The 18,214-nt window shown below is 43.5% G+C and overlaps 1 protein-coding gene across 1 annotated transcript; it reads left to right on the plus strand.

Annotated features, from left to right (window-relative positions):
* The first annotated feature begins 999 nt into the window (after nt 1-999).
* On the plus strand, nt 1,000-18,207 carry evpla (envoplakin a). Its single transcript, XM_023819974.2, has 22 exons — nt 1,000-1,157; nt 5,135-5,234; nt 5,521-5,675; nt 6,511-6,634; nt 6,796-6,927; nt 7,205-7,243; nt 7,575-7,736; nt 7,982-8,089; nt 10,178-10,273; nt 10,419-10,529; nt 10,824-10,970; nt 11,222-11,376; nt 11,614-11,711; nt 11,881-12,053; nt 12,445-12,623; nt 12,768-12,906; nt 13,071-13,264; nt 13,433-13,583; nt 13,833-13,916; nt 14,305-14,412; nt 14,630-14,722; nt 14,981-18,207. Exons 1-22 carry the CDS (start codon nt 1,102-1,104, stop codon nt 17,771-17,773), a joined length of 5,397 nt encoding a protein of 1,798 aa, XP_023675742.1. The 5' UTR covers nt 1,000-1,101; the 3' UTR covers nt 17,774-18,207.
* Nucleotides 18,208-18,214: the final 7 nt, after the last annotated feature.

Below are 18,214 nucleotides of genomic sequence, written 5' to 3' on the forward strand. Positions count from 1 at the left end.
TGTTCCCATTGTAAAGCTATTACGTATTGCTCTCGCTGTATCTTCCCAACGAGTTTTATTTAATCCCTGTGCACATTTGTCTGGTTTCAAAAGCTCTCCTTTCTTTTTTTAGAATATTTGTCATTTGAGGTCAGTTCACACCAACTGACGTATCGAAGCCCGAGTCTGTGGTTAATATGGGAACTTGTACGTGATGCTGTCTGTCGTGTCTCATTATGTTAACTTGTGTCTACAATTTGATTAAATTCTTTATTAAAAAGCCACTAGGTGTTTCAGTCTTTCATATCCTGGATTTTTTCGGCATTATGTCACAGAATGAATAGTTAATGAATCCCTATCACTGCATAAAATAGGCGCAGAACCTAAACTGCTAGTGTAGTTAAATCAGTGTAGAAATATATATTTGCAGAACACCCCATAATCCAGCCATGTCCCAACTTCTTATTCGGCTCTGGGTCAAAGGGGGTTATCCCAGACACAAGGCAGGGGTGCGGTATGTGTGGAGTGTCACTCTCTTGTAAGGAACACACTATAAGAAATTTAGAAGCACCCATTTAGCATCTACATGCCCTTAGATTTTTTATGTATTTTTTTTTTACTTTTTCTGCTTCCATATGGATTTTCAACTAGACACACAGTTTACTGTTTAGTTCTCTTCGTGTAGGAATGCAGGGAGGAAATGCATACTTTATGATCATCAATCAATTTCTCTTGTACAAGCAGGTAGGGAAAGGAGAACTGGGCAGGTCACACGTCTGCTTGTGTGTGATGTTTTATCCAAGGTCAAGTTTTCTTAGGTTAAGGAATGAGAGGTGTTAGCATCCTGAATTCACAGTTTGGGGAAAAGTAGGTTAAAATGCGTCTAAATTGAACGAGGGAAAGGGGAAAGGGGGCCAAGGAGAGAGAGAATGAGAGAAACAGGTTGACCCGGTCCTGTGGAACCAGATAGATGTCTGGGTGTTGGCGCACCTGTTCCATGGGTGGAGCCAGAGCCGGTCTCTTCACTTTAACTACACAGCGTCGCAGCAGGGACACTCACTGTGCTGGAGCGAGGAGACACTGAGGGATACAGGAAGATAGCAGGACTCCCAAAGCCGCAGGATGCTCAAGAAAAAGGACCCCAACAGCTCGGTGAAGGTCACTGGGAAGATCAGCAAGTGAGTGCAGGCCGTCTTCAGTTTCAGCTCTTTGCATCACTTTCCCTCACTTTGGGAGTTTGTTTTGTTTTCAGTGTTTCTCAATCCGGTCCTCGGGGACCCCCCCGGACGGTCCAATATTTTTGCTCCCCCTCAGCTCCCTGCCAGAGTCTCCACATTTTTGGTCCCTCCCAAAAAAATGTCAACTGTGTGGGGGTCCCTGAACACTGGGTTTGCGATGCTCTGCTCTATATCGTTCCATGTGATCCTACTCTGTCAAACTTCTACTGACTGAGGCAGGATCTGTTGCTGAACATGTAGGGATTAGGTTTTGTGAATGAGAGGCTTTTTCGTTTGGCAGGTGATACAAAGAACTTACAAATGTCATCCACATTGTTAAAGTTTCTGGAATGTGAGAGAATCCAGAAGAGAAGCTGTCGTAGACAAAGGTGTATTAAATAAAAGATTGTGGGTGCAGGGTATTTGGTGTGAGGAACCTCCTTATGCTTCCTCTTTGGATCCAGTCTAGTAATTTAAACAGAACTTAGAAACACTATCAGTATGTGTGAACCCTTTCAGTGATCCTTTCTGTAAACTGCTGAGAAGGTATTTGCTCTTATAAAAGTAATTCTTGTCAGAATAACTTTAAAATGCCTGTATATAAACAGCAATAGAAATAGTAACCGATACCATTGGTAACTAAAGAGATTTGAGACTTAGCCAAACCAGCTGAATTACGTTCGTATAGCCCAACCCTAACCCTAACCCAAACACTGTGCTACGTATGACTTTATATAGGATCTTATGCTTGTATGTAGGTTATTAAATGGCGGTTTATGTTTGTATTATATATACTGATTAGTTAATTTTTCTGACATAGCTTGAGGAAGGTAATATAGCAATGATGTATACTGACATATACTGACAAAGCAATGCATTGTCAGAACAAGAGCAATTACAAAGTTTAGTTAAATTTGACTTAAATAGAATATCTTTATTGTTATTGTAAATGTACAACAAAACTCTCAACAAAAATGTTTGAGGGCTCCAAGAACCAGATATAAACCATCATGCATCATTACTATTCTTCTGGAGAATATTCTGGTGATGATTCAAATTCCATATTAATAATCTCTACTGGCTCTTTAAAAAAAAAAATGTATCATTAATGACCACAGAAACTTCCTTTTGAACTGGGAGAGGCCTGACCCACCCACGTACAACGCTGTGTAGGATCGTCAGTGACGTCTGAGCGCCTTTTAGCGTAACAACCTGATCGCTCAGCAGCCCGGGATGTGCCCCAAGGCTGCTGGAAACAAACGGAGAGCATGGGAGAGGACAGGAGGGAGAAGGTCCCCCCCCCCCCCCCTGGTTCACACACACAATGGCTGGCCGTACCAGGTGTGCCTGTGCCTCGCTCACACCCCTTGTGCTTCTGGCTGCCTTTCAAGCTACTCTTAGGGCAAGGTCCCCAAAGCAGCCCAGTAGGAGTTATGTAATCGTTCACTAACTGTCAGGCAAACAGGACATTTAAATGTGAAGGGACTAATATCTGCCTTAACCCAACAATCGTGCCATAAAAGGTGTGTGCGGTTGCAAGACGTGGTTGTAAACATTAGTGTGGAAATCTGAACTGGATGGGTCACTGCTCCCACAGCCCATTCCTGCTGTAGATGCTCACAGTGGGGTTCACGGTCCTCCGGCAGCTGTCGCTCAGGGTGTGTGGCACAGTGCAGCGGCTAGGGAAGGTCGACATGCACCTGCATATTTATTTTCACCGCAGGATAATTTCAATTTTGATGAGACAGAAAATTCTTGAAATGTTTCTGTCCAGTGAGAAGGTTGGAAAGACTGAGCGGGGAAAAGCAAATGCAATAGTACTGAATGATGGGTCATCATTAACAGCGCAGGAAGCCATCATGTCATCATTTGGCTCAGCGTCCATGGGGACCCGCAGACGCTTCACGTGTTTGATCCCCCCCAGCTTGGAGCCTGGGCTGTAATTCTCACACCTAATGCTATGATGAGAATGATGTTGTGAATATCAGATAAAAACATATGAACCACTGATTTAGCTGATGGGAAAATATCACAGTTTTCTCTCATATTTCCTCTGTTGGTATGAAAGGCTTTTGGATAATAAATTCTCTGAATTTAACAGGAATTTTGGAGATTAGGCAAAAATAATACATTTGAATACAAGAACCTGAAGACTGTAATTAGGGCTAGTCTTGTGTTGTTCTTTTAAAATGATTTATCCACTTGTCATAAAATACTAGAAATAATATTTGATATTACTAGCCTGGACATTAATTCTCACCCAGCTATGATAAGAATGATGTTGTAAATATCAGATTAAAAAAAATATCAGATCAGATACTACATTCTTTTAACAAAATAAATATTCCACATAGATACAATGTGGACACACCTACAATTTGCTGGTGTTGTGCAGCCGTCTCTATGGTACAGGTGAAAACATTCCCTGTTGATTGTTTTTTATTTTAACAAGATATACTTACTTTATAGTGTTTTATGAATGCACCTGAAGAGGTGATACTTTTATCTGGACTTTTTTTATCTAGACTACTGACTGTCAGAAATTGGGTGAAAGAGAAAAACAAATTTCAAGAATACAAACACTTCTACTGTTTTAAGTGGAATTGTTTCTGTTTTGGCCATCATACATACACATTTTCCCAACATTCATCCGTCAATCTTTAACAGCCTCTCTGACAGTCATGTTCATAGTCATCCAGATCTCAAAAAGTACAGGGGACAGTATTTAAAAGACCTGACTGCCCATCTCAGGGCACCCATATACATTCACACACTAAAAGGAGAGATCTTAAAAAGAGAGACATATCGTGCTTAAGATCAAAGAAGATCTCAGCAAGTTTTAAAAGAACACAATCGACCAATGCAATATGCTGGCAATATCATCAGACACCCGTCTGACTGCAGGGATTATTTTCCAAATATATAGCAATAATTTTGGACTGTGGACTCCAAAGAGAAAAGAGATGCCTGATTCATACTGGCTGGAACAGAAAACTAGAGCAAATTAGTCCTTCAGTAGTTAGGAAATGTTTGAATATTTTATTGGAGAACAGGTGCATAGAGCCAGAGAATAATGCCTTCCACGATACATCAAAGTGCTGATTAAAGTGAAAGGCAGACAAAGACAGTTTTCATTTACATTCATAACTACGCATCTTCCATAAATTTTGGTACAAATGTGTCGATTTCACAGGGGGACCCATAAAATCCAGTCTAACCTGGGGAGTGCCCCAAAGTGTTTGTGAATGACAGCAGGTCCAGCCAGAAATGGAGAAAGTTGTGGAATGACAGCCATGGAAGGAATTTTGGAGGAGGCTTGCAAAACTTTCTTTTGATTATTTGTTCTACACCTGACTCTCATTCCAAATAACCTATTCATCAGTAGACCTGCCCTTCATTTGCTAAGCTGACAATCATATCCAGAACATCAGAATCAGGTGGAGATAAAACAAGAATCTTAGGTGGAGGAAAAGACACAAACAGTTTCTGGCTAGGTCACCACCCAGGGGCAGTATTTTGACAGTGAGTAACATTCCAGGGACTTTACTCGCTACAGCAATGAAAATGTAGCGCAACAGCAAAGTCATTGCAGAGAAATGCAATTACTTTACGTCCTTCTGTATTGTTTAATAAGGACTGGAGTGACCGTATGTGGTTCTGGAAGTTGAGTTGCTCTGCTGATTAGACCACTGAGTCTGTGACCAGGAGGTTGCTAGTTCAAATCCCAGGACTGGCAGAATGATGCTAACTTTGGGCCCTGAGTATAGCCCTTAACTCCAATTGCTCAAGCAATGTTGGGTGTGGTCAACCCTGTGCTGTTACCTATCTGTGTGTTTCATGGAGAGCATGCTAGGCTAAGTGAAAACACAAACGGCTCATTATTCTATTCACAACTGTGACTCAGGGTGTTCAAACTAACCTTCCTGTCCTCCTCACAGATCCCAAGCTAGTGACCTGGCCTTGCTGATCGCCCGCATGCAAACCAGTGCTGATCAGGTGGAGAGAGATGTCCTGCGTGCAGAAGAGAAGCTGAATATTGTACGGCGACCCCTGTAAAACATGCTCTTGCACAATTTCGCCATGCCTTGCACTTATAATGAGTTAAGCTACATGGCCACTCCCCCTTCTGGGAATGCCAGCGGATTAGCCAACTTCTTTGAAAAAAATCAAGCCTTACAGTCGTACCTATTTCAATACTTATAAATGCCTTGATAGCCAGTGACCGCTAAATTCATTCTAATTGTGAATTAGTTATTTTGCAAAACTGGACGGCTTTCTTTTCGCCTGATCTAATTCTTGCCCTTGGCCTCTGCACGATCTCTAGGACAAAGAGAACAGGATCAAGAATCAACCCTTTAAGCACCAGAAGGAGAGTGCAGACTGCTTGGCTGAAGCAGAGGGTCTCCTGAAAGATCTCTACCTGGATGTGGACAGAGCCAAGAAGCTGAAACACCCCCAGGCTAGTGAGATTGAGACCGAGTGAGTGACTCAGTGCCTAAAACCTGGCACCAGCTTTCTCCACATATAGGTGGGGCTGAAGGATAGTGCATCCTGCTGCAGGCTTGAAAGAAACTGACCGTGTTCACGATATGATTTCGATAAATAACTATTTTAGAACAAGGAAAGCAGTGAAGAACTCACAACAGTGTACCTTTTCTTCAAGTAGAGGTACTTTAATTATCCATGTATGGAAACTGGGTACTTTTCACACATCTATGTTACTCTTATGACCGACATACATATGTACAGTGCCAGTCAAAAGTCTGGACACACCTGCTTTTAACGTGTTTGTTAGCTATGCTATTCACCTTATAATAAAAGGTGTCAAGGAAATGAAGTAATACACGTCAAATACTGGAACGACCGCAAGAGGTGTTTGACATTTCAAAATTTTCTCTGATTTTAGTCTCTTCAAATGCGCCATTTTTGCTTTGCTGAAAGCATGGCAGACTCTTGGCATTCTTTCAACTAACTTTCAGGTGTAGCCACCTGGAACGCTTCTCCAACGGTCCTGAAGGAGCCTTCAATCCAACTCATCTCAAACCAGCCCCTTAGGGTTCATGTCGGGGGTTAGGTCATCTGTCGCAAAACTCCATCTTCTTCCTTGTTCACATGACAATGCAGTACTTGCATAACCTCGAGGTGCGCTTAGGGTTATTATCGTGTAGAACAATAAATGATTTTCGGTAGGTGTGTCCGGATTTTTGACTGGTACTGTGTATATATATGACTTCCCAGACAGATCCTAACCTGCTAAGCCACACACCACCCAGAATGACAGACACGCATATTGTCTCCCTATCACTGTTTTCAGTGTCAGTCACCTCCACGACCGCTGGTACAAAGACTGTGCCCTTTACCGGGAAGTTTATGAATCAGCAAAAGAAGTTGATGTATTACCCAGAATTGACTGGCCTCTGGTGCTCAATCAAAAACAGGTAAATCTGCAGTGTAACTCTCTCTGTATGATTCTCTACCTTACATATATGTTGAAATCCATTGCACAATCAAATAAGAACTTCCAGCACACAAGTCTGAGTGAAAAAACAACCAGCATGGAGTGACAGGGAGTCTCATAAACCCATGTCATGTGATTCAGCGGCAGGTGAATGCAGAGGAATACGGGCCGACGGTGTCAGACCTGGAGAAGCAGATCGCTGCCCACAACATCCTGCACAAGGAGATCGAGGCCTACGGCTCGCAGATAAACGCTAGCTCCGCCAACTCACCGGTACAGATTGTGTCACATGGGAAAAATTCAAATATTCACCACATTCGTTATCCTGGATTTGTGTGACTATTTATGTGGTTCGTCCTTGTGGGTCCAAATGTTTGCCTCACATTTGCAAGCTGTTTCCAGATCGCTCAGCACTCCACTGTATAAAAACAATCTCTGTTACCTACTTCCTGCATTACCTTACTGATGACACCTTAGTTGAGTGTAAAATGAAGCACTGACAAACACTGGTGTACTAATAACCATATGTTTGATATGTTTGATCTTTCAGGATATAGCTGCCGTTAAGAAACAGTACAATAATGTTTTGGTGAGTAATATTCCTGAAGCTGAGAGCAGTGTGTTAGGACACTATGTCTGTGATCAGAAGGTTGCTGGTTCAAATCCCAGGATCATCACAATCACTGCTAGGTTTCTGAACAAGGCCATAACCTTCACTTGCTGGATAAAAACATCCCCTAAATGTAAATTTAGATGAACTCTTGACAGTTGCAGGTTCATGAGAAATGCTCATAGTTGGGCTTTCTTTGTAGGTATAGCTGTGTTTTTCACGTTTATTCTTTGTGCTCCCAGGTCATGGCAGTGTCTCACAGCACAGTGTGGGTCTCTTTCTCATGGTAACAACTTCCCCTGTTGTGCAGGACAACTCAAAGTGGCGGCGGACGTACCTGAGCAGCCTGTATGACTACATGCAGGCCTGCAACAAGGAGCTGGCCTACCTGAGTGACGAGCAGAAGAAGACCCTGGAGCAGGACTGGAGCGACCAGATGGTGGACCCCACACACGTCCGCAGACAGTATGAGGTGAGAAGGCATTGCACGGCCCACCAGAGGCACAAGTAAATATGATTGCTGCAAATGCTGAAATCAGAAATGGTGTAAGACTGGAATGCAAGGACTGATTGAGATAGCTCTGTAAATGCACTTCACAGAAATGTACATACATTTATAGCCATTGGTAGCCCTGACAGGGAACAATAACATAAACAGAAAGTCTTGTTTTAGGAGTACACTAGCCTTTATCCATGTTTTTACTTTCTCTTGATTAGATTTTCAAGAATAACAGCCTTTTGGCCCATGAAAGTGATGTGAATAAGCTTCAGGACGATGGAGATCGACTCGTAGAGCTGAAACATCCTGCTGGCTCTATTATCGAGGTGTGTATATTTCACCTGTCTCCTTGTTAGTATAGTGGTGAGTATCCCCGCCTGTCACACGCGAGACCGGTCTTCGATTCCCTGATGGGGAAAGTTGATGGGTATGATGCTAAACTGCATTCAGCCCTGCAAGCGGTCTTCCAACTTGCAGAAAAACAAGTTCTTTGGGCACTCTCCAGCCACCGTAAAAAAATTCACAACTGCTTGATACAAGCAAGCATGATACTCTTCTGCTCTCTGTGGGAGTAGCTCTGCTGCAGCCACCCACAGGAAGGCCGCATGCACCATGAAGTGGATGCGGGAAAGCCTTCGGGAGTCCCATCCCTGGACGAGTCGAAACCGTGGGAGAGCTAATAGAGTCAGGCCTGCTGGGGATTGGGGCTGCTGTGGAGCTGAGGCGTCGCCTGCTGTATGGCGGCACTTGGGTCCCAGTTTGAGGCAACCCATCTGGGTAGGCGCTTGGAACGTCTTGTCTCTCCGGCAAGATGACCATCTTCCTCTGCTGTCAGGGGAGCTTCGTAAACTCTACATTTCCGTGGCAGCACACTCTGAGGTACGCAGAACGGGGAGTGACCAGATCTCTGTAGGTGGCTATACCTACTTTTAGTTTGGTCGGTCTGATGGCTGCCATACTCAGGGAGTAGCTGTTGCTGTAGCGGTTCGACTCCTTCCAATGTCTGATGTCACTCCATTCAGCGAGCGTATTATGAGACTCAGGCTAAGGGTGTCTTGTCTGTTGTCTCAGTGTATGCTCCAACCACGGTGAGTGATGTCTCGTTGAGGGAGACATTTTACTTGCAACTTTGCTTGGTAGTTGAAGGGTGCCAACGAGGTGACACTCCTCTGGTCATGGGTGACTTCAGTGCGACCACTGGCACTGACAGGGCTGGCTATGAGGATTGTGTTGTTCCCCATGGGTCTGGAGGTCGCGGTGAAAGCGGCTCCATGTTCCTTCACTATGCGAAAGGTCAGGGGCTGTGGGCCGCTGGATCCTGGTTGCAACGCCCTGGGTCGCCTTGGTAGTCCAATACTGGTGGTGTGTCGAAGGAGATCGAGCACATCTTCGTGGGCAGACGCTGGAGACTCCTACAGAACTGCAGGGTCTACAGAAGTGCCCAGTTTGTGAATTCTGACCACAGACTTCTTGTTGCTACTCTGAAGATTCAGCTTAGTTTCGACTCAGCTGATCAAGTTGAGACTTTGCGGGATCCCCCTGAAGTTACTGGACATCCTGGCCGGCCTATACGCTGGTACTGTGAGTGCTGTGCAGAATGGAGGAAGAACCTGTGCGTTCTTTCCAGTTGGGGTTCGCCAGGGGTGTGTTCTTGTTCCTACTCTGTTCAATGCTTGTATGGGCTGGGTGTTGGGCAGGGTTGTGTGGTCCAGCAGCTGTGGGGTGTCCGTTGGTGAAGAAAGATTTACTGATCTTGACTTTGCCGATGATGCTGTGATCTTAGCGCAGTCAATGGAGGCTCTGATTGGGGCTCTCGAGAGACTGAGGGAGGAGTCTGAGTGTCTGGGATTGCGGGCGGCCTGGATAAAGACCAAGATCCAGGCATTTAATGACTTCTTGGGCACAGCCATCAGTAGTGTGTCTGTCTGCGGGGAGAATATTGACCTTGTCAAGAGATTTACTTACCTTCGGCAGCGACATTCATGTCTGTGGTGACTCTTCCTATGAAGTCAGCAGACAGATTGGGAGAGCATGGGGGGTCATGAGGTCACCGGAAAGGGGTGTGTGCCGTTCCCGATATCTTTGCAAGAGGATGAAGGCCCAAGTCTTTAGAGTCCTGGTGCTACTGGTACTATTCAGTGAGCTGAGACGAAGACTGGACTCCTTCAGTACTGTGTCTCTTTGGAGAATCCTTGGGTACCACTGGTTTGACTTTGTGTCGAATGAGCTGTTGCAAGAAGTCTCCAGAAAATTGAAGACGAGGGATTTTAGGTTCTCCCGAATTCAAATTTCATTCCAGACTATTATTTTGCTTTGGTAAATCACAAAATCCATTTTGGGGTGTTATAGGTCATACCCTTATGCATACATTCCCCACCACCTCCAACCATGTGTGTGTGTTGTGTGTGTTTCAGAACCACAGAGATGCAGTGAGGAGCGAGTGGCAGAACTTCCTGAATCTCTGCATCTGTCAGGAAGCACACTTGACCAATGTGGAGGACTACAAGAAGGTATCCAGCAGTAGCACTGGGGTCTTTGTGACCCCCCCCAAAATGCGTTGCCATAGCTCTTTCTGCAATCAGCATGTCAGGAAACAACCGTCAGTACTCTCTTGTCCAGCTGCTGACTGCTTGTTACTTTGTTTGCGCTGTGCAGTACCAGTTGGACATGGACACGCTCAATGACTCCCTCACAAAACTCAATATCAATATGGACCCCAAAGTCCTGAGCAACAAAACCACCACTGAGAATCTGCTCCAGCTTGAGGTTAGTCATACATTCTTATATTTCACATTGAAATTATGACATGTTAACATTGTAATATTTTACATATATTTTCTTTATTTATTGGAATTAACTTATTTTTTCTTTAGTCTGTTACCATTATTTCTCTATAATAATAATAAAATAATAATAATAAAATTATGTACAGCTGATGCTTCTGCCCAAAGTAACTTAGAGGTTTTTTCGGGCATACCTGAAGGACAGTGTAGCAGTTCACACACTGAAGCATAACTTGATATCCTCCACCCCATAACCTGCTCTCCCTGAACCTGGCAGGGAGACGAGAGCACGGTGCAGCGAAGCGAGCTGCTCCTGGCCGACTTAAAGACGCGCAGCGCCAGCGTGGCCCCCCTGAAGCTGCGCCGCACAAAGTCCAAAAGCCCCGTTGTTGTCGAGTCCCTGTGTGACTGGAGCACTGACAAGGTATGGAGCCCAGGACTGAGCAGGGGTACAGTGAAACATAGGTGTCCAATACAGTGCCTGTGGAAAAAAAAAAAACTTATACGACCCATAAGGGTGCATTGTTGTGAAATATTGCTTAATACTATCTGTGTTTTATCTCAAGACAGTTCAATTTTAATTGCTTAATTCATAATCTGTCCATGAGACCATTATTAACTAATTTCACAGTTGAAGTGTGGCAAAATATTCACTGTGCAAATGCCCTTTTTTAGGCCTCAGTGACTCGAGGGGACAAAATGACGTTGAGGTCCAACTCAGACAATCTGAACTGGGATGTTCAGGCTAGCAATGGTGTGACCAAAACCATACCGGGAGCATGTTTCTTGGTTCCTCCACCTGACCAGGAATCCATTGACAAAGTTAACAGGTAGGGAATCTACCATCACTGTTCTTTAACCGAAATTTTAACACGCATGTGTTAAACCATAGTTTGATTGTATGTGCAACCTGCCACAGGAAGGTAAAATCTGCTATAAGCACATTATAATACGTTTAATAACGTGTAGCACAATAAGTAATTAGGACAGAAGTAACGTGTCCTTTCTGGATACCATAGTTACATAGTACAAGCATAAACTTTCTCTTTATGTGTCTCTGGGAACAGACTAAGCGCAGAGCTGGAAAACTTGAAGAAGAGGAGAGCAGCACTGCAGGCTCAACTGAAGAGTGCTCCCACAGAGGTTGTACAGGCACAGAAATCTAGTGAGTAGGAACTGAGTAATATCAAACACAGCGTTTGTGTGAAAACTAGTCTGAGTAATTTGGTAATATGCTGTATTTAAAGGGCAACAATGTCCTAACTATACTTTTGAGAGCAATACTACTATACTTCTGAGAGCAGTACTCATGTTATATCATGCTGGTTCCTTAGGCAACGTGTCCAGCAGTCCAGAAAACCCCAAGGGGCAAGAACTGGCCAAGCGCTTAGACAAACTGGAGAGCGATACTGTTCAGGCCAAACAGGATGTCCTAAACCGCCTGAGAGTACCCACAGAACGGCGTGATCCAATAGGGGACCTCACTAACCGAGCGAAGGAGCAGGAGGTGAAGGAATCTTCTATTCTGTGGGGCAATTTTAATGACTGAAAACACTGACTATTGAAGAAATTACTTTTGGTCCTGGTTAATTTCTTGGATTAAAATCTACTATTGTTTACAGTCCGTGGGTCATATCTGGCCCAACCCCACCCTAGCATTAAAATAAAAGGGGGAAAGTTTTAAATTCATGCCCCTGAATAACCATAAATACAACTGATACTTTAATGCCAGCACGCAAAAATCAAGTCTTCTGTTGTAGCTTTCATGGTAGATGAAAATAATCGTCAAAAATGGCCCCTGTTGACATGGTTTAGCTCTGATTCGGTGAGTCCAACACTGGTATCGTCTGGGAATCATCATGGTTACTGATGATCTGATGGTTTGCCCCCCCTTGCAGAAAGCAGCCAATTCTCAGAAGCAGCTGCAGCAGGAGAGGGCTGCCATCCAGCGTGAGGCAGAACCACTCCTGTCTCAGAGGGCCAGCAGCCCCATATCTTCCACTCTGCCCCTCAAACTGAACTCTGCCAAGAACAAGCAGGAAGACCTAGCTGGCCTTTCAGATCTCTACACCAAAAAGTAAAGGCACTCTTGCACAGACATGGTGACATGACAAATGCATACTGTATATACATTAGCATACATTAGCATATAGAGTTTCTCTCTGAGCCTGGCCAAAGTGTGTACAATACATCACTAATCTTCTGTTTTTGTCATTAATAGGGTAAATGCTTCTCTTAACCTGGAGAATCAGTTACAGAAGGTAGAGGGCATCGTTTCTGGGTTCGAGAAGCAATTAGCTGATGACCAATTCATCCCAGATGTACCCAATTCCATTGAGACACGCAATCGAGAAATTCAGGTGGGTAGAACACTCAGTCATTATTCCTATCAACTGTGATTAACCAATGCTGTTATTGTACACTGTGTCATAAAACGTAATGAACTTAACTTGGATGAATCCAGTGAACGTAAGGCATCCGCAGTAAATTCAGTCCTCCCTTCTGAAATATGTTGTCCCTACAGAGGCTGCGTAAGGATGTGGCCAGCAAACAGGATGAGATGAAGAAGCTCAGTCAGGATCTGGAGACCACTGAGCAGCTGTGTAGCACACTGCAGAAGAGCTACCAGGAGTACTGCCCCGATATCCGCAGGCAGGAAGTTAAAGTAAACAACCTCAGGAATCGCTACACCAATGTCAACAACCAGCTACAGGAAAGGTAAGAGTGACAAGCTGCCTCAAAGTTTGACCCTCTGAAGCTAAAGTGATGCTCACACAAGCTAAGTTTAGTACACAAGTGTCAATCCCGAACTTTTCCCAAACGCATCTGCGCTTGTATTTCACTCTTGTGTGTTTGTTGATTTCATTATTCTACGTCTTTATTCAGAGAACGTCTGTTACAAGAGGCAAGCAACAAGAACAACACTTTTGACAGTGCTGCCCAGTCGCTGGATTCCTTCCTCAACAGCCTGCCTAACAACACGGTGAACCCTAATGACACACTGGCCCAGGTCAACAACAAGCAGAATTCTCAAAAGGTCTGTTTCTGCAGGTTCTCATGTTTCCATATTTGGCATCCTATGACATCCACATGTGATTAATGATTATAATTAATACCAAGTCTTTCACTGAAACACTAAATGTAAAATGTAGAAATTTAGACTACTTAATTTAATCAAAATAGTGTTTCCATAGCTTATTTGGGAATCTCAAAAAATTGCCAAATGTTCTTTACCTGGCTAAAGGTAATGGTCTTTCCTTTAATGGCCTGAAATGTTTTGTTGTAGAGAGTTGTGGATGACATCCGGAGAAAAGGGGATGACATTGACCACATGCTTGACCAATCCCAGGATCTGCAGGGTGTTCTCAATGTAAGACAGACCTTGTTAATTCAGCTAAAACGATGTCTTCCCTTTATATGTATGGTTTTCAACAAATAAACATACATTAACAGCACCTTCATAATGCATTCATAGAACATTCATAAGCAGCATGTAAGTACACCTTAACATCCTACCAAACCTCAACAGCTTTAATATACATTACTAACAAATATTGCATGATAATAACAAACAATATAATTGTATAATGTTTGTTATTAATGTATATTAAAGCTAATGTTAAGGTATGTTAGGATGTTAAGGTATCCTTACATGCTGCTTATGAATGTTCTATGAATGTAGAATGAATGTATTATGAAGGTGCAGTTAATGTAAAGTGTTACCAAACATTGTATACCTGTGGTTTTTATTTTATTAGGCTTATGAGGCCAACTCTAACAAATATAGAAGTACACTTGATGAGGCAGTAGTCCCAGCTGCCAAACGTCTACAGTCTTCCACTATGGCTGACTCTGTGAAGATGCAGGTAGGTGAACTGTTGTCTACTTTAGATCTATACTATTGCTGTATGGTGGTTCACTGGGTAGCATTATATCTCGGCGTCCAGGGTTTACCCCTGCTTACGCTGGCTGGAATAGTCTATGTTGTCTGGGATAAGCAGTTTGAAGTTATACGAATCAGGCTGCTTATATTTTCAGTGTTGATTAGGACCTAATGGAATGCAATGTGTTTCTGTGTAACAGGAGAAGAACCTGGTAAACCGTTATGCTGAAGCATCTGCAAAGAATGACGCGTTACTCAACCAGATAGGTCTTGCCAAAAACATCACTTCTCAGGTAAAGCAAAGGCAGGCAGGTTTTTCTTTTATTGATGAGAACCATCTATTGTCTTTTGGCGCGATTCAATGAAAATGCAGATAAACTCATCGCAAATCAAACTCAAAATTACATTGTGTTAAGCAGTATTAGTGGTAAACACTTCTGAAATATTTGTACAGCATGAAGTTATTACTAAAAAATAAATGTAGACAAAGAAAAGTTTGGGGGGGGGGGGCAGCTCAGCATTTAAAACCCAATTCCTTCTCTCCTGAGTAGAAAGAGGAGATGGCAAGTCAAGTGGTGGTGAAACAGCAACTGCAACAGCAGAGCTTACAGAAGAGCCAGGATGAGGTTGCCACTCTGAAGAAGGAACTGGAAGATGAGATTGCCAGGAGAACCCATGTAGAGACTAGCTTGGACACTTACAAAACCCGGGTGATGTCACTGAAGAGTCGCAAAGGGGTAGAGCGGGTCCAGGAAAAAGAAGTACTCCAGTACTACCGTGATCCAAAACTTGAAAATGATCTGGTGGTCCTGAGAGATACGATCCATCAAGAGGCCCTTAAACGCTCTGCTACCCAATCAGAGATTGAGTTAATCAATAAGAAAATTGTCACCGTTGAGCATGAGATTAAGAATGTGAAGCCTAAGCTGGCAACTAAGGAGGTAACGGAGATTGAGCGAGACCCACAGCTTGATGTGGAAGCCAATAAAATCAAAGAGGAGATACGCAGAATGAAAGATGAGCTTCGTACCAGAGAGACTGAAACAGTTCAGATTAAAACTGAGGTCAACATTCTCCAGCAAAAGCTACCAACTATAAAGGAGAAGGTAGTGAAAAAAGAAGTAGTAAAACTGGAGAGGGATCCAGAGATGCTGAAAGCTGTAAAGAACTTTGAGCTTCAGATTGCAGATGAAGGTCAAAAGTGCAAGGCTCTGAATGATGAGATATTCCAAACCAGGAGTCAGATCAACACACTGGAAAGGATTATTCCAACTGTGCAACCCAAGATTATCACTAAAGAGGTGAAGAAAGTGGAACAAGACCCCAAACTAATCGACGAGGCCAAGAAGGTCCGAACTTTGCTGGAGGATCAGAAAACCGAAAACAATAATATGGTGAGGGTGATCAACGAACTTCAGGACCGATACTTCCAAGTTGACAGGCTGAAACAAAATGTGGAAATCAAAGAAATAATCAATGAGATCTACAGAGTAGACCCTCAGACCGAAGTAGAGCTTGTGAGGCTGAAAAAAGAAATACAGGACTCAAACAGATGTCGTGGAGATCTGGAGAAGGATATCGAAGTGGTTAGAATTAGCTTATCATCACTGCGCTCACAGAAGCCAAATGTGGAGCTCAAGGAAGTACTCCATGAAGTGGTTAAAGAGGAAAAAAGTCCTGAAATAAAGAAGGAACTTCAAAGGCTCAATGAACAGGTGTCACGCTTCCAGAGCACCTACAATACCACTCAAGACCAACTACTTCGCCTGCAAAAAGAGAGAGATGAATTGAAAGTGGAAAAATCAAAGGTAGAAACAAAGCTTGTGACAAAGGAGGTTGTTAAGTATGAAAAAGACCCACTTTTGGAAAAAGAAGTTGAAAGAGTGAGAAAGGAGCTGCGTGATGAAACACAACGTCGGCGTACCACTGAGGAAATGGTCTTTGATTTAGCAAACAGATACATCCTGCTGGAGAGGCAGAAGCCAGAGGAGGTGGTAGTGGTGCAAGAAGTGTTGCGTTTGGAGAAGGACTCCAGGCAGATATTGGAGCATGACAAGCTAAACAGGGATCTGGATGATGAGATGAAGGCTCGTCGACAGATGGAATTGGAAGTGCAACAGCTGAGGGCATTGATCCTAGAAAAGGAGAGAATTCTGCGGGAGTCAGATGAAATCCAAAAGAGGATCCAGGCAGAGATGGAACTAAGACAAATTAAAACCAGAATCTATGAGCTTGAAAATGCTCCCCCACCAATTGAAGAGAGAATTATTATGGAGGAGGTCCTGAAGGTTGAAAGAGATCCCAAACTAGAAAAGATGACAGCTAGCTTACGTGCAGACCTGGAGAGAGAGGGAAATACCATACAGTTCTTGAATCGGGACATCAGAAGCATCACCCATAGACTGGATATCCTGCTAAAAGAAAAATCTATGGAAAAAACTGTCTACAAAGAGGTGATTCGAGTAGAGAAGGACCAGGCTGTAGAGTCTGAGAGGGCCCGTCTCAGAGAACAGGTGTCTCAGGAGAGACATGTTAGGCTAGAACTGGAGACAGAAATGCAACGGACCAGGGACAAATTGAACAGACTTCTGGCGACACGTGATAATACTTCCTGGGAAGGGAACAACTACACTCAGCAGAGGGATTCATTGCTGAGAGAGAAGGATAACCTCCTGATGGAGCTGAAGACCATGGAGTCCAACAAGCAGGACACTCACGTATCCTTCCAGCAGCAGTCGAAGCTGTTGAGTGAGAGAAACTTGATGAGCAGGCAAAAGAGCATGAAGATGGAATCAGATGTTCAGCGACTGGAGAGGGAAATATTGGATGAAAAAGACAAGATACACAAAAGAGAGTTTACCCTCCGAGAGCTGCTCAACAACCTGAAGAAGGAAGATACCAAACGAATGAGCGAGACCAATCTTTCCACAAAAATCACTATTTTAGACCCAGAAACAGGAAAAGATATGTCGCCATATGATGCTTACATACAAGGGCTGATTGACCGCAATCAGTACATCCAGTTGGAGGAGCTGGAGTGTGACTGGGAAGAGATAACTTCCAAGGGGCCTAATGGAGAGATCTCAGTCCTCCGGGACCGCAAGAGTGGCAAGCAGTATTCCATCCAAAAAGCCCTCGATGACAGCAGAATCACTCAGTCTGACTTGCAGCAGTACAAGATGAACAAGATGTCCATTTCAGAATTTGCTCTTCTAGTTGCTGGAGACAAAAAGACAACGGTCTCCAGTAACCCGCTCACGAGTGCCACACCTCCGCCCGCTAACAGAGGCGGTGCTAATGAATCCACTTACATCCCCTCATACAAAAGTCATCGAGCCTTTTAGACTGGCAGACCGAAAAAAAGGAATGACAGATCTCCAGAGAATCGCTGTTACATATGCAGCGCGACACGAAAGACTGGGCAGAAAAACAAAACACTATATACCTGTCTCAGGAAACCATACCAGTTTGCTCATTTTAGGTAGAACTTACTGCCGTTCGTATGTTTACTTGTTTATGGGATGATCTTGCATCATGCTTCTTATTTAAATGGCATGAGACAGCATTTGTATTTGTGAAAAATCATATATGATTGTGTGATCTTATCAAAAACATTTTGCAATTCAACATTTGGGTTAAGGGGCAAAGACATTTTTTTTCCCATTTATCAAGCTTTGCTGGTATCTTGAAGTGTAGAACAATTACTATATTTCATTTATTTTGGATCTTGTTCGATATTGTATCCAGAAATAACCCTTAATAAATCTTTAAATGGCTAGCATGTT

Source organism: Paramormyrops kingsleyae, chromosome 5, assembly GCF_048594095.1.
Source record: "Paramormyrops kingsleyae isolate MSU_618 chromosome 5, PKINGS_0.4, whole genome shotgun sequence".
Lineage (NCBI taxonomy): Eukaryota > Metazoa > Chordata > Actinopteri > Osteoglossiformes > Mormyridae > Paramormyrops > Paramormyrops kingsleyae.